This window comes from Lampetra fluviatilis, chromosome 8, assembly GCF_964198595.1.
Source record: "Lampetra fluviatilis chromosome 8, kcLamFluv1.1, whole genome shotgun sequence".
Lineage (NCBI taxonomy): Eukaryota > Metazoa > Chordata > Hyperoartia > Petromyzontiformes > Petromyzontidae > Lampetra > Lampetra fluviatilis.
This window is the reverse complement of record NC_136282.1, coordinates 6,919,581-6,936,204: the sequence shown is the minus strand read 5'-3', so window position 1 is coordinate 6,936,204 and position 16,624 is coordinate 6,919,581. Positions and strand designations below refer to the sequence as shown.

Sequence of the window (16,624 nt, the reverse complement as noted above, 5' to 3'; positions counted from 1 at the left end):
GATTAACAAAACTAAAATATATTTTCTTCACACTCTCAAAAGAGCTCGGCCTGCATTGAAAAGTAATACTGGTAGGAACCTCCTGTTCTTAGGTTTTTTCGGTAAAGTCACGTAGGTAAAAATTTTAAATTAAAATTTATAAAAGTTAAATAAAAATAAAATAAAAATGACGACGTTTCGGAGGCAACACAAGCTTCCGTGTTGCCTCTGAAACGTCGTGATTTTTATTTTACTTTTATTAATTTTAATTTGATTTTTTTACCTACGTGACTTTACCGAAAAAAACCTAAGAATATGAATCCTTGCAGTCACGAAAGCTTCAAATCTAGAAGGAACCTCATGGTTACACCAGCCCACAGGGGATTATTGTGTCCATCCGTCCGTCATGCAGGGAGGGCTGGGTGGGGAGGCAGGGGCTGAGTGGGGAGGGTGGGGAGGGGCTGGGTGGGGGGGTGGGAGGGGTGGGGTGGGGAGGGGCTGGTCACCCCGTGGTGCCCTTATAAAAGTCAACGTTTAACCTACTCACGCCGGCTTGTGCCCGCCCTCACAGTCGGGCATATTTGCGGAATACACCACGCCGCCGTTGACCCTGGCCATTGACCGAGCAACCCAACGTTCCTACCAGCTCCCTCCGCAGGAATGTGTTAACGGGCGATGCTCAGGTGGGCTCCGAAGTGAAGAGTGCTGAACTGGCGTTGCTGGGATCCTCGGTTTAAATGTGGGTTATCACCCGTGATGAAACCGAATACTCAAGGGAAGTGAGGTCATGTTTTCAGCCAAGTCACCAATGGTCACACAAAAACACCCCATGATATGTTATTTGGTATTGCTCTTGGCTTGGTTAAATTTCAGCTATGAGAGTAAAAGAATATACAGATATGAAAATCTATTTGACTGTCATGCGACAAACCATCTGTGATAACAGTAGAGTGTGTGTAAAAGTGTCACCCTGCTGTGTAATGGATAAAGGCCACTTGGAAAGCTCTTCTGCAGTCGCCATCCTCTGATGCACCTCCGATTAGTACGGTGCGAAAGAAGTTCAACATACATACACACAGTGCAGTGCTCTCCTACATTCCGAATCGATATTTCATCTCGTGACACAAAACTGATGGCACAGTTGGAATACATTTAGGCACAAAGATACAAAAAGAATACAAGATGAAGAGGCAATTAATCTCAGTGGGATTTTAAAAGAAAAACAAAGGAATATTAGTAAATAATTATAATGATTATAAAAATAAGACAAGTAAGCATCTGCTGTGTCCTTGCAAAGAACAGAGAGACACTGCACAACAAGCCATCCTGACGTCACTCTGGAGGCACCAGATTGTTTTTCCAACTTCAGGAGCAGAGACGTGCTACCGACATCTCACGTTAGTCACTTTAGCGTGACGGACATCAGTTACCCCCACCCCTGGCCCTGCTTGGAGCCTGACCTCGACAGATTGAGATTATCTCGTGAGGTGCACGCTTCGAGTTCTGGCTCGTCTCACCACTTGTGGCGAGAAGGGCACCCTGGCACCCTGGCGCGGCTCGGACGTGCCAGTGGGAAACGTGTTTTACAGCGCGGTGCTGTGCTGTGCTTGCTATGTTCTTTCGGTAAAGTCACGTAGAAGGGAAATAATAAAAATATTTTATTTTATTATTTCCCTTCTACGTGACTTTACCGAAAGAACCAAGAAGATGAATCCCTGCAGTCACGAAAGCTTTAAATCGAAATGTGCTTGCTCTGTTGCTACTCACTGCAGCTGCTGCTGGAGCACGGTGGGGCCGTGAACGTGCTGGACGCGGACGGAAACTCGGCGATGCATATGCGCTGCTACGGGGAGCCGGGGCAGCCCAGCGCGCTGGACGCCGCTCGCCTCCTGGTGAGCGCCACACTGGGTTCTTTTTATTGGAATACGCCACGACTCGGAGAAGGGCGAGACCTCTCGCACGCTTGTAGCTCCGTGCTGGTTAAAATGCTGTCGGTACTGAGTCATTGGTTCTGCAGCACGTGCTGAAATGTTCAACATTTTTTGTGGCCGAAACGTCGTGAGAATTATTTTATTATGTTTTATTTTAATTATTTTATTATTTCCCTTCTACGTGACTTTACCGAAAGAACCAAGAAGATGAATCCCTGCAGTCACGAAAGCTTTAAATCGAAATGTTCAAACATTGGTATGTAAGGTTTTTAAGCACTTGGCACAGCAAGTTTGGTAGTTGCCATTCATGAAGAACATTTTATCCAGTGTGAGTAAGCACAGTCTTCCTTGCCGGTTCATTTCTCATTTTCTGTACACAACCCCACTGTGTGTCTCATTGTCTCATGGAACTGCTGCCAACAGCATAAATTGACAAGTTTACATACTGGAAGAATAAAACAAACTATATTTGTTTCATGGAATGAAATATGCATTGCCTATCACACATGTATACAACATAACCTAGTTTTGGCAGTTTGGAAATGCAGACTTTGGGAACTATTTTTAGTTTAACCGCAGGGGTTTTTCCCCCCTCCCCTCTTTCTTCCATTTAGACGAAATCCATTCTTTTTTTATGCCGGAACATGAAACGTAGCTAGAATGTGTTTAACCTGTTCAGCTGTCAATGTGGCTACATTCAGAATATCAAATTATAAATCCCAAAATATACGTATCATCCAAGCATAATGGGGACTATTGAGGGCAGGTGAAACATTTTATCGTGATACCTGCCGAGTCTAAAGGTGTACAGCGAAACACAGACCAGTGCACTGTAACCACAACTTGACTCTGGCTTCAGCAATGCCTAATGCATCTGGAGATTAATTAAAAAAATCGGTTAAAGTCTTGGATGTGGTTGGCAAAGGTATTATGTGATGGCTCGCACCATACGTGGTCATCATTATCGTCACTGTATCAACAGCCATTGTTTCTCCACTGCTGGATGAAAGGTTTGTCCACGCCATTGCGATCCCTCATGATTTTGCGATGGCACAATCCATATCATGCCTGTACATGAGCGTGACTCATCGCTTCATCTCCTGGGCATGTTCCCTCCTTTTGCTGTCATTCCATCATCAGTTTCATCCATCGGCTGTCATCTCTATTACTGATGCATCCTACCCAAACCCACTTTCCTGTAGTCAATAGGAATATGGCCATACACACTCGCTCATGATGCTTACACATATGATATTAAATGTCCATTCTAAGTAAAATAATGTGCAGAATTTTTACAGAAATAATAATAACAGCAGGTCTCTGTTGGATGAAGGCCCTCCACACATCACTGTGGTTGTTTTGACCATCTCTATATAACTAACCTTTTGCCCATCCAAGGACGGGTGTATTGCAGTAAATCTGAAACTTGCAAACGAAAAGCAGACCGCGACGTGATGTTCATTGAATTAATGCGTGTGCAATTTGTAATGGCGTGGTGACACAGACTTATTTCATTTAAAGGTTATAATCCCTTGTTCATCATGACGTCCTTTTTACTTTGATGTCTCAACAGCGTTACGGAGATCGCGTGACGTGAGGATTCTGCCTTTGTAGTGAGGGTTGTGAGTTGACGCCGAGGAGGGGGGAGGAGGCGCCTCGCCCCCCCCCATGTGGAGTGACGTCACCTGCTAATTATTATGAATTGGGGGTGGGGTCCATTTGGAGGATGTCACCTTACAATGATTATTAATGAGGGGGGCTGTTTGATGTGGAGTGACGTCACCTGCTCATGATTATTAATGACGGGGCCTGGTCGACGTGGAGTGACGTCACGAGCGTTAAGGACCGACATTCCTGGGTGATTATAGTAGGTACTGGCTTATTTGCCCATCCTAGGACGGAAGCTGTAATATTTACGAAACAATTGAGCAGATTATAATTGTATCTTGTGTTAATTTAATGGCAGTAAACCTTGCACAAAAGTATGTCATCAAACAGTTCACTGCATTTCATGCCATTGTAGCACTGTATTAATGGTAGTGAATCTGCCACAAAACGAAGTCATAAAACACTTTACTGCAGTTCACTGTAGCACTGTTTTAATGGCAGTGATTCTTGCAAAAAACTACGCCATAAAACACCTCACTTCACGTCACGTCATTGTAGCACTGTATATAACTGACCTTCAATTTGTTCAAATTCACTGCTCTGATACTTTATTCTCTTCTGCTTCTGGTCGCTGGGGTTGAAATACATTTGAATTCGATACAATTTCTGGAAAATCACCGATAAATGTCTATTTTACCATAATGTAGAAGCATAAATTAGACTTATATTTTGTCTCAAGTGCTGAAGAAATATATAAAGACACTAAATCCAAATTTTGTTGCTGTGTATAATTATTTATTAGATTCACTTTCAATAAAGAAACATAAAAGTTAAAAGCGAATTTGCGGAAAAAATAATATTTCCGCTCGACCTTCTTCTGCGTGAGTGTAATAATCCACCCGCTCATGAATATTCATGATGGGGGGGTGCGGCATGTGGAGTGACGTCACGCGCGTTACACACAGACATTCTTGGCTCATTGTAGAAGTAATCATATGCTTGTTGGTATTTCTGTAACGCTGGCCGGGTGGAGAGGAGGGGGGTTGATTGGGCTGAGGTGGAGGGGAGGGGCTGATGACCTCAGAGACACTGGTTACTACTATAATGAGCCAAGAATGTCTGTGTGTAACGCTCGTGACGTCACTCCACATGCCGCACCCCCTCCCCCCATCATTAATATTCATGAGCGGGTTGATTTTTTTTGACATTTTTAAATCCTTTATATTAAGTTCGCTTGCTTGCGTGCTTGCTTGCGTGCTTGCTTGCTTGCTTAGGACCGTGCAAATCTTTCGCTCGTTTTTTAACCCACTTCCCGTGATCCAATCGAGCTGACATTTTCCACACAGACTCGTTGTGCGAGACAATTATTGTTCGTAAAAAATTCCCAAAATTTTACACTTTTTAGGCAAAATTTTTTTATTTTACATTTATTCAAATACAACTCATTCATGGCTTTGGCTGAACGTCACAGTGTAGGAGCCCAGAGCGTAACCCCTCCACAGGCCGTGGCGGAGTAGCGCAGTTGGTAGCGCCCTCGCTTCCCATGCCAAAGGTCGCGGGATCGATCCCCGCGTCCTCCACAGGCGAATATATTTTTAGATTCCAAAGAACACAGGATGAGATGTTACTATCCTTTGTGCAAGCACTTCCAAGAGTTCATGAACAGTGAGCCTGGTGAAATTTGGGGAGCGCATCGTCAGTAGTGAACCTTTGGTTCCTAGGGTGTTTCGGCCTTTCATACTATACACCCTCCCCAAAGGCGGCCAGCGACAGGGTGATCAATCCTACGCTTGCGTCCCATTCCCAATTAGTCATAGGAGTTGCCTTGTTAGGACTATGCATGGCAGGGGCATCCTCCTCCCTGAGTCAAGCATTGTTGACTGCATACCTCCTGGCCCTCTCACTTTGGGGCCCAGCTGGGGTCTTTCCTCTTCATCCAGAGCCTCCGATACAGCTCTGATTGCCGAACGCTGGCTCTGGCCTTTAATTCCCAGGTCTCTAAGCAGTCTGGTTGTAGATGTTGCCACAAAACCTCTGCAGCCCACCTCCACTGGTCGGACTTCTGTGTTCCAGCCATGATGCCGTGCTTCGGCAGCTAGATCGGCATAGCGTAGATGTTTTCGCTCATAAGCCTCATCTACTGAGTCCTCCCAGGGTACTGTGAGCTCAATGATGAAGACCTTCTTGAGTGAACGGGACCAGAGCACCATGTCAGGTCTTTGGGTGGTGGTTGCGATCTCCGGAGGAAACACAAGTTGCCGGCCAATGTCAGCTAGCATTTTCCAGTCGCGGGCCAAGCGCAGCTGGTCTCGCTCTAATGGTGTAGAGCCGCTCTTCGGTGGTTTAGCCCCTTCGCGGACAAAGGTCATCCGTAAGGGGTGTGACGCAAGGTTTTTAAGGACTTGGTTGTGACGCCAAGTGTAGCGTCCTTGGGTGAGGCTTGTTTTACACCCTGTGAGAATGTGCCTGAGGTTGGCTAGCATGGAACAGAGGGCACAGTCCGGATCTTCACCATACCATTGGTGAAGATTAACTGGTGTTGGAAGGACGTCATATGTTGCTCTGATGGAAAAGCTCCACCGTCTCGCTTCCATGGCCCACAGATCCTTCCAGCTGATCTTCCTCTTCTCCACACTGTCCCATCGAGTCCACTGTCCCTGTTTGGCAAGAGAGACTGCCTTGGCCCACCTTGCAGCCTCCTCCTGATAGCGTACTTCCTGCACTACCATCTTCCGCCGCTCTGGTGCAGTGGCCTTACTCCAAGCAGCACGGCTAGTTAGCCCAAGGCCTCCTCTCCCTTGCTGAACATGACCCACAATGTCAGCATGTCTGAGGGCTGCTGTTGCCTCCTGGACTGCTTTTCCTGGCCTCCATTTGCGCCCAGTTGCCAAGGTCGGCGCGTTGTTGCTCACCACTGGGTCTCGAGATTCATTCGGTGTCATCTGGAGCCTGGTTTTTACACACTTGAATTCCTCGGTTACACTGGTGAGGGCCAGCTTGAGGACACCATCTCCATAGAGGCCTATGGTGGTAAGGCATCGTGGAACTCCGAGCCACTTCTTTAAGTAGCTCGTGACTCCTCTTTCCATCTTCTCCACTGTTGAGATTGGAACCTCATACACTGCTAGGGGCCACAACACCCGGGGTAGGAGACCAAACTGCAGACACCAGGCCTTTAACTTTCCAGGTAGCTGGGTGTTGTCGATGGACTGTAGGCTACTACTGATGTCTTTGCGCAGCTGTTGCACCTGGTCTTTGTCCTTCAGGCTTGCATCATACCACCTTCCAAGGCTTTTTACCGGCTGCTCAGACACTGTTGGGATTTGGTCATCTCCAATGAAGAATTTCAGGTCACAGAGTACTCCCTTCACAATCGAGATGCTGCGTGACTTGGATGGTTTAATCTTCATACGGGCCCAGCTGATGTTCTCCTCGAGTTTTCTGAGCAGTCTCCTGGTGCATGGGACAGTGGTATATTAAGTTCGCTTGCTTGCTTAGGACCGTGCAAATCTTTCGCTCGTTTTTTAACCCACTTCCCGTGATCCAATCGAGCTGACATTTTCCACACAGACTCGTTGTGTGTGACAATTAATTTTCCTGAAAAAATTTTTCCAAAATTTTACACTATTTAGGGAAACAAATTAAATATTTAATTACCAATTGCTTAATACTGGCAGACAATCATCTGACCCACAGGTGGCAGCCATCTCAAGCCAGAGGACGAGAAGACTCTAGCCGCCACACATATAAAGGATTTATAGTGAAAAACTTTGTTTTTACGGGTTTACTTGTTTCTCCTGATGACGATTGCTTGTGTTGTTATCGAAACGTCGTATTTTTTTGTTATTTTCTTTGAACCTATCTCCGTGACTTTACCGAAAGACCCAAAGAATATAGTGAGAGGAGTTAAGACGTCACGCAAGATTGGGGTGATGTGAGAAAAAATGGGGGGGGGGGGGTGACGTCAGGTAGTGAGATGGGAGCAGCGATGACGTCATGTGATACTGGTGAGTTGTAGCAGAGGGTGATGACGTCATGCTCAATTGGGGTGCGTTTGTGAGGTGAAGAAGAGGGATTGAAGATTTTTTAAAAACCTACATATTCACCACCCTTTTACCGCTGGAGTTTCGCGGGTACCTGCTTGTGTTTCACTAACCTTGGATGTGGCTGGAAATCTAGTTCAGTGCACTCAGAATTTGATCAAATATAAAATGACACCTTTGAAAACAGCACAGTAACTACAGATAGTCAATATTAAGGCTAAATCTCGGAGCTGTAGACATTATCAATAGAATGTCTGTTTAAAATTAATATAATAAAAATAACACGTGGATGCACTGCATATTTTCCATGTAATAGAATGTATAATCAATATGCATATCCTTAATTTGTGCAAAATAAGATCTGCAAGTACGAAGCATTTATACTGTGAATATATAAATAATGCCTAAGTGTGCATAATGATTCCACAATTTAACCTAGAAAATGATTACAATTTTTAATATAGAACAGCAATTATTTCCAAACAGTGATTATTTAGCATACAGCCAAGAGCTAGTTTATTTGTATGCTAAGTTACGTGCCTCGGTTATGTACAGGGTTAGCATAAGAACGTGTTATTTCCATCAGTAATGAGCTCAGGTTTTTTTTTTTCTAATTGCGCATTTAAAAAAAAATCGTCTGAAGAAAGATTGTAATTTTTTTCTCAAAAATGCACTTGTCACCGGGCACAGGAGTCTTAGCGCTGAGCCAGAAAAGTGACAGCATGCAATTTCAGACAAAGGATCTGATTTCCACCTTGATATGCAGCTAAGGTGAAAGTAGGCGCACAGAAATTTAAAGTTTGCTTTGCAGTGTTAGGCCTTCTGGAACGGGTTTGTCTGCTCTGCAGGTTACACTTCTTCCCTGAAGAGTTTTCATTTCGCAAAAAAGAACAATCATCAAACTAGTATCACGGTAGTCGTGCAATTATCTGTGGTTATCGCGATAGAAAAATAGTCATTTCGCCAACATACAATTTGGTCATCTTAATGAATACTCATTTAAAATCTCCGACCATTATAGAAAACACAAAAGCCAGCATGTCACTTTGCTGGCGGAGCCAGTGCCAGCATGACATTTTTGGGCGCAAATCTACATGACAACGAAGCGTGGCTATCGAGATTAAAAACACAACATGCGAGTGCAGAACCGCTGTGTGGAGGGCTCCAGGCATATCCTGTGCAATTTCCCACTGTCAGATTGTCTTGACTAATGGCAAAGTTGGAATTGCATACGTATACTTGGGAAAAAAATAAAACCCCATCATCAGTTGATGTCATAGAAAGAAGTTTCTGAGTTTTCCCCAAGATAATGACATGTTTGAAGTTTAGAGGTTGCGAGGAGGAGAGTGCTGCAGTGTTTTAGGTTATACGAATATAACGGAGAAACGTTGGCACTTGTGTGCTTTGTGCAAAAAGATTACTTTTATTATGTTGAGAATATAATACACTGCGAATAAAATTGTTGAAATCCTCCCTCCCTCCGCCCCCCACAATACCTTAAATGCTTGTTTCAAATAACTTTTCTTCTTTCCATTACGAACAGGAAATGTCATGTTGGAACGATGAGGATTGCTTAAATTTGGTTTCAAGATCCATAGAGCAATAAAACACACCCTACACTGTAACGTGCAGAAAATGGGTTTAAAAAATACGATTTTAAAGAATGCGAGGTAGTTAGGTTATTCGTAATTAGTTGGTTGGTCCTGAAATAATTTTATTTTATGTTTGATACATTTGATAAAAAAAAAGTGTGAACAGTGGTGAGTTTAAAAGTTGAGGCCAGAAGCGACACATACAGGATCGTCTGTCTCTGTTTCACGTTTAATGGAACGCATTGTCTGTTTTGACTTGAAAAGTAGATTGATATTAAAATGCATTCATCCATTACTCTACCATCTGCTTGATGTGGCCTTTCCTGATTAATTTTTTACTTTTTTTTGTGTATGTTTTTTTTAAACTGGAGAACAGCTTGTATTTAGCCTGTTAGAAAAATTAAAGATGCAGCCCGAAAATTCCTTCCTCACACCACTGGAGGTCTAGAAAGCCCCTCTAGAGGATATTTGGCCTACTCTTCCATGCTGGCCAGACGTCTTGGACATGACCTGCTGATCAAATAACTGCGGTTATACCATTTATACTGCTGGGTGGATTTATTAAAAGTCTACATCATTTCAAGTGCCATGCCGGGAGATCGATTAGATCCTGCAAACCTGTGGATTGAAAGGCTAGTGTGCTAACCATTACACAATGTCTGTTCTACCATCTGATACATTTAATATTGTTTTATTTAATTTAGTATCGATCACAATGACAGTGATATGATCAAGATGAAGATTACAGTGATGCTAATAACTTGAGAATACCAATGACTAATAAATCATAAAATATATACTGACAGGTTTTAAAGATTTCGGTTGGGATGATAAAAACATAAATAATCCGTGATTACAATGATTTATGACTGCGTCAGGGAGGAGATCCGTGCAGGCAGTCTCAGCATTGCCTCTTCTAATTTATTTCATTTATCTTGTGCCTACAGGCCATATGAATAGTCATAGAGTTGCTCCTGGCATGGAGCGGTGGCACAATGCTGCGTGCACTGCACTGTAAATCTTAGTCTCCTTCATCAACATACAACTGTCCAGAGTGGTGGGAAAACGTAGCCATGCAACCTCTGTAACCAACACGGTATGGGAAGGCCACCATCTAGCAGTAGATTGTTGTAGAGGTGCTACTTAATTATTTGGCTTAGTTCCTTCATATTACAGGAAGATGAGTGGGAGTCTGTGTTGCAAACATTGAGGCATAACCTGTAAAGTAAACAGAAGGTTCGGGAATAAAAAGGCTACTCCTTATGATTATTATCTCCGATAGAGTAATTCCATTGCTCTGGTTCACAATAAGAGCAGGGCAATACATCGTGTGGAATTCTGATAATGGTATTAGTTTTTATCAAAGTGTGTATCTGTGTCATTGACGTATGGTGACTAATGCCCTCATGACATCGCAATTTAATTCCCGCGTTGTTTGCATTGCAAAGGTGGTGGCGGAATGCTGCGGGGCGATGCCTCAATCGGCTCTCGTGTTGTCCGGGTCACGTGGCAGCTGTTTTAGCAGGAATTACTGCTATCTTGCTATGAACAACCCCATCCATGGCCCTTGCCGTGCAATTCTTCTGCCTCGGTCGGTGGCGAATAAAGTCCAGCTGTGTAATTACCCTCTAATATTATTCATAATAATGCCCCAGGTGAGTGTCAGTTCTCTGTTTGACGTGGGCCTGACTGCCGTGGTGAAGTATGGTTAAACTCTTACGTCCTCACGTGACTGACATCACTCAACCGTGGCCCTCAGTCCCCCAGCAGTTCTGAATCCGCAGACCATGGCGTCTGCTGGAGCAGAGGTTCCTAATAATCATTGGGTACCAGGGCCACATGAAGGTTCCCGTAGGCCCTAGGAACTTCTGTTTCGTAGGCCTTCAGTGATAAATCTCTACGGTTGGAACTACTGCCCATTTTGCTACTGCCACTGTCACTCACTTGTTCATCTCCCGTGTAAATTGATCTCACCTTATGAAAAAAAAACGATTGACATTACTCTGCCTCTATGTATATACACTGTTCCTATCCTTGCTATAACATATATTTATTCAAGAAGATATCTTGGTTAGATGTTTTATCGCACGAAAAAAAGTGATCAAATTTGTTTTTCATAGGCGCTTTAGTTTTCATCGGCCCTATGCGCAGTGCCTACTGTGCCTATTGGATAATATGGCCCTGCTGGGTACGAACAGAACACCTCGATTTGATTATCACTCCTTATGCTCGTGCTTTACAAATTAATTCCATAACAATATTAATCTCTCTTGCTGTAACTACACTTTAGCAGATGTCATAGCTGGCTGCGTAAATCTATCATACTTCGCAGCTTTTCAATTTTTTTTTTTTGAAAATTGCTGCTGAAAGACACGCTGAGATGGCCAAAATAAACCTTTGCCTAACAACGTGATTGTTTATTTTATACCATGAATCAGTATTAGCTGGGACAATATAAACACTTTTAATAATTCACACTGTGTTAATTTGTATGCAGTAAATCAAACGGATGAGTTGCTGCATCGGTATTCACAGCTTGTGTCTTTTCGCCTAAGAAATGCTTTACCTAAAAATACCATCATACATTCATTAGATCCCAGACCGTTCCTTAAGAACTAAGCAAGGTCGGGGCTTTAAGGGAAGTATCCATGGATTTATTACGCTCCAACAATGAAATTAAAATTTCCACCTCCGCCTCCACCCCTCCCTAATTATATATCTGCGCAGTGATTTTTTTTTATTTTTAACACGTAGGCTTTCGCGAACAATATTTTCCACAATAGAGGGATTTTTCTTGGGTTTGTAAATGTTGTGAGTTTACTCTCCAACACAACCGGTGTGCTGAACTAGTGACGAATTGGCATGTTTTGTTCGCGTGACAACCCTTACTTTTGTCCAGGTGGTGGCAGGTTTAATGGCACATTTATATTTATGTGATCTAACCCAAACAAACCCTCTAGAATGGATTTTCTTTGTTAAATACATTGGACTGTTAATATATTGTCAGTTGGACTGACCCACATTTTCATTTACGCTGCCTCTTGGGCATAGAGTTGAAGCTGCCAGGATTCTTACCCAAAATGTAATTCCACGTAGCCATGATGCAGGTGCGGCCCAAACTGTCCACGCGGGATTACGAGTATCTGTAAACGCTGTGTCTGTGGCCGCCGATGGATTTAATGAAGTGTTTTGCACGGACGGTCGGGTGTCACAATGAATTTGCTATGCTTAAGCAGCAGCGCATCTAATTTTGCTGAACGTTTGCTAAATGAGCATTGCCAAACTGCATTGCTGAGCCCTGGAGGTTTGTTGGCTTCAAGATGTTGTTTTTATTCTTATATGGTTCAAACGAAATTAACTATTTTTGATCGAAATGTTTTTTTCTGATTGTGAAAGCCCAACAAAAAAAATTGCAGCCCTGGTTATTTTTAACAAGCAAATGGTAATTATAACAGCAATGATAAAAACATTAATTACTTAAAGGAGGTAACAGAATGGTACACCTATTATTTTTTTGTTCCCCCCCCCCAACATTTGAGCAACACAGATTACAATATGTAACACAATTTTTGTTCCTGGGTACTAAGTGTTATTTTTTAATTGCTTATGCCTAAAAAGTATAGAAGATGGCTATTATTCCCCACAAACTTTTCTTTTGTGATCAGGACTTTATGTCAACGAAAGACACAAAAGCACACGTTTTCTCTTTGAAAATAGGTAAATTTAAAAATATCACTGTCCTGCTCACAAAGCAAAGTTTGTGGGGAATAATAACCATTTTCTGTACTTTTGAGGCATAAGCAATTAGGAAATAACACTTACTATCCAGGAACAAAAAAATATTTTTTGTTACACGGTGTTATTTTTAGGATAGCAAATTTATACTTTAAATAATGCATAGGAAATGTGTGGTTTGCAGTGCAGTACTGAAAACTGTGGTCTTGCGTTTTTTACGCCACAAAATTCTGACACTTTTTCCAGCCATTGCCTTCGTGCTGCTTTACCAACTTTTATCACCGTGACATTTATTCCTTAGTGATGTTAGACTTTTTGGTATTTTATTTTATTTCGCTTCTTTCTGCAGGAGAACCTCAGTTAGTCTCATGATTATTTAGGATGCTCTCGCCAAGTATTTTTTTGCAGTTGGCGGTGATGCTTACAATGTGTATTCCAATGAAGAAATTTGTGGGTACATTACAACATTTGGCACATTTGGACCATCACACAATGACCTACTCTTGCGAATGATGCCATGGGATCTTTAACTCATACTCTGAATTCTAGATTTGAAGCTTTCGTGACTGCAAGGATTCATATTCTTAGGTTTTTTCGGTAAAGTCACGTAGGTAACAACGTACAAACTGAGTAATCATTGGAAAGATGTGATTAACCATGCAAAAAATATTTAACTACACTTATTTGACCAATCTTATTTATTATTTGACAGACAACTATTACAGGTGTACCATGTTTACCATGTTCACCATGTTTAGTTGTCACAAACCATAACAAAGGCTCACCCTCTTAAGCCTCACCCTACCATATGAATAAAAAGTGTGCTGTACTTGGCCCTTCCCCCCTCTCCAACCATTATATAAACGGAGTGGTAGCTCCTGCAATCTCTCATTTACTTGATACAGCTGTCGTGGCTGTGACGGTTCCACCTGAAGACGGAAGCTTGTGTTGCCTCCGAAACGTCGTGATTTTTATTTTATCATACTCTGAAGCAGACGGCACGAATTTTTCTTAACAGATAATAAAGCCACAATAATAACCAGGGCGGCCTCTGGATTCGAACCGTGATCCTGTGCAACAAGTGGCCAATGGACTGCCGCTGGGCCGCGTCACCAACACAGGTGTTCTGCAATTTGACGAGGAGATAATCTAGGTATAATATTCGGAACGGTTAAGTGCCAGCCTTATCGGGAGTGTGTGCAGGCATAATCAGTGCACGGTCGGATGGAGCGCTGTGCGCTTATAGCCATGGATAAGAGTGTGATAGCAAACCAACTTAATTGATGAAATACTGACTAAATACAAAGACACTCTGTTGATTTTGAAAGCCACTGGCAAATGAAGATTTAATTATGGTCTAAAATAAGTAATGCATGCACTAGCACGTAGCGTCTTTAATTAAAACAAATTGAATGAGGAGTGAGAATAAAGTGAAGTAAGTTTCTCACACTTTGATAATGATTTCTTAATGTGTAGTCGACTGTCTTTTAACGTTAAATATTGGCTAAATCAGCTACAATTAACGAAAGCGTAATTGGTAGAAATATATAATGGTGGTGAATGGTCATATAGTTATTTGTTAACTTATTTATTTCTGTTCACAACTTTTAAAAACTAATATTGATATTTTTCCCCAACAGCATTTCCTATTATCATTATGATTATTATTATAAAGCAGAATTATTATGGGAGGAAAACTGAAGACTCAAGAGAATATAAACTTGAATTGTAACAGATGAATAGATTTCGGGTATGTTATTCCAGTTCTGTTTAGGTTAAACAGTATTTGTTATTTGAATAAATAACATTGTGTATCATTCGTTTTTTTTTACCTGTCATAATTAATACTGGGGTGGAGTGGTGACGAAGCGGTTAGCATACTGCGCGATAAACTCGTTCATCTTCTTGGTTCTTTCGGTAAAGTCACGTAGAAGGGAAATAATAAAATAATAAAAACAAAACATAATAATTCATTCTCACGACGTTTCGGCCACAACGCAAGCAGCCGTCCTCAGGTGAAGACCAGGTCTGTCGGGGAGACAGCGTCTGAATATAAGCTGGGTTGGAGGTGGAAGAGAGACAGCGTCTGAATGTCTCCCCGACAGACCTGGTCTTCACCTGAGGACGGCTGCTTGCGTTGTGGCCGAAACGTCATGAGAATTATTTTATTATGTTTTGTTTTTATTATTTTATTACTTCCCTTCTACGTGACTTTACCGAAAGAACCAAGAAGATGAATCCCTGCAGTCACGAAAGCTTTAAATCGAAATGTTATTATGTTTTATTTTTATTATTTTATTATGTTTTATTTTTATTATGTTTTATTTTTATTATTTTATTATGTTTTATTTTTATTATTTTATTACTTCCCTTCTACGTGACTTTACCGAAAGAACCAAGAAGATGAATCCCTGCAGTCACGAAAGCTTTAAATCGAAATGTTATTATGTTTTATTTTTATTATTTTATTATGTTTTATTTTTATTATTTTATTATGTTTTATTTTTATTATTTTATTACTTCCCTTCTACGTGACTTTACCGAAAGAACCAAGAAGATGAATCCCTGCAGTCACGAAAGCTTTAAATCGAAATGTTATTATGTTTTATTATTATTATTTTATTATGTTTTATTTTTATTATTTTATTACTTCCCTTCTACGTGACTTTACCGAAAGAACCAAGAAGATGAATCCCTGCAGTCACGAAAGAAGCTTTAAATCGAAATTTAAACTCGTTTATCTGAATGCTATTCGCAGCCACGGCTAGCGTGAGTGGCGAGTGATATCTTGACCTGGGACCATCTCACTGAAGTGCGTTGTAAAGTATCGTCAAACAACCCCCACAACTAACAAGGAATGGGAAGATCTTCATCCAATAGTGGATTGATACAGAGCTAAAAAAATATATATTGCTAATCAATGCTACATTTGTCAACACGGCTTCATTTCTTTAAGGTGTTACCCAGATCTAGCACCGCAGTGCGCTGGTTTCACTTTCTGCTATGGTCTATCTCAATTGAGATTCTTACAGCTCATTTAAATGCTAATGCACAATTGAATGTGTAGGTGGATGGATTCCTAATTATGTGCATCATTGCGTGTCTTCAATTTTGTGCTCTTTTTGTCTTATGTCGAAACACGAATATAATTATAAGGGCTCGTGTACGAGTTGGGAGTGCTGTAAAATGTTCCAAGCCCATGCAGCCTACCCGTGTGAAATAGACTCGCGTTGACGGGCACACAATTTTGTGCAGGTGTCCTTAAGCGGTGAGTTGATCGCCTTCGGACCATGGGCACGATCGAGAGGTCGATCGGGGCCGATCAATTTAATTATACGCTTGTGCGCTAATGAAACACTTGCAAAAACGTGCAAGGCTTGCGAAGTCTGAAACTCGCAAACATTGTTGGTGTTCACAAACCTGTGGAGAGTCACGCACTTAATCTTCTCTGTAGGGTTCTGTGTTCATAGGAAACGATCCGATTTCTGTTCACTTCATTGCTCCACTTCACATTATTTGTTTTGCTTTTGGCATTTTGGTGACCCAGGTCGGTCTTGTAAATGAGGCCTATCCCCTGATCTTCTGAGTTCTCACGTGGAGTCGCTGCAGTGGTGATATGTTGCTTCCCTGGCCTGGTTATACAGGAGGTTGTGGGTTCGATCTTGACCTTTAACACCTGTATATTTGGAATTCACATGTTTTCCCCCGTGGTTGTGTGGATTTTTCTTCGTGTTCT

General features: G+C 41.9%; 1 protein-coding gene across 3 annotated transcripts in view; it reads left to right on the top strand.

The window, feature by feature from the left end:
• Positions 1-16,624, top strand: part of LOC144933801 (uncharacterized) — a 101,213-nt gene that overhangs the window by 49,934 nt on the left and 34,655 nt on the right. For all 3 annotated transcript variants that reach the window (XM_078858953.1, XM_078858951.1, XM_078858952.1), the window contains one exon: positions 1,752-1,871. In XM_078858953.1, coding sequence (XP_078715079.1) covers positions 1,752-1,871 — 120 coding nt within the window. The remainder of the gene's footprint in view (positions 1-1,751; positions 1,872-16,624) is intronic.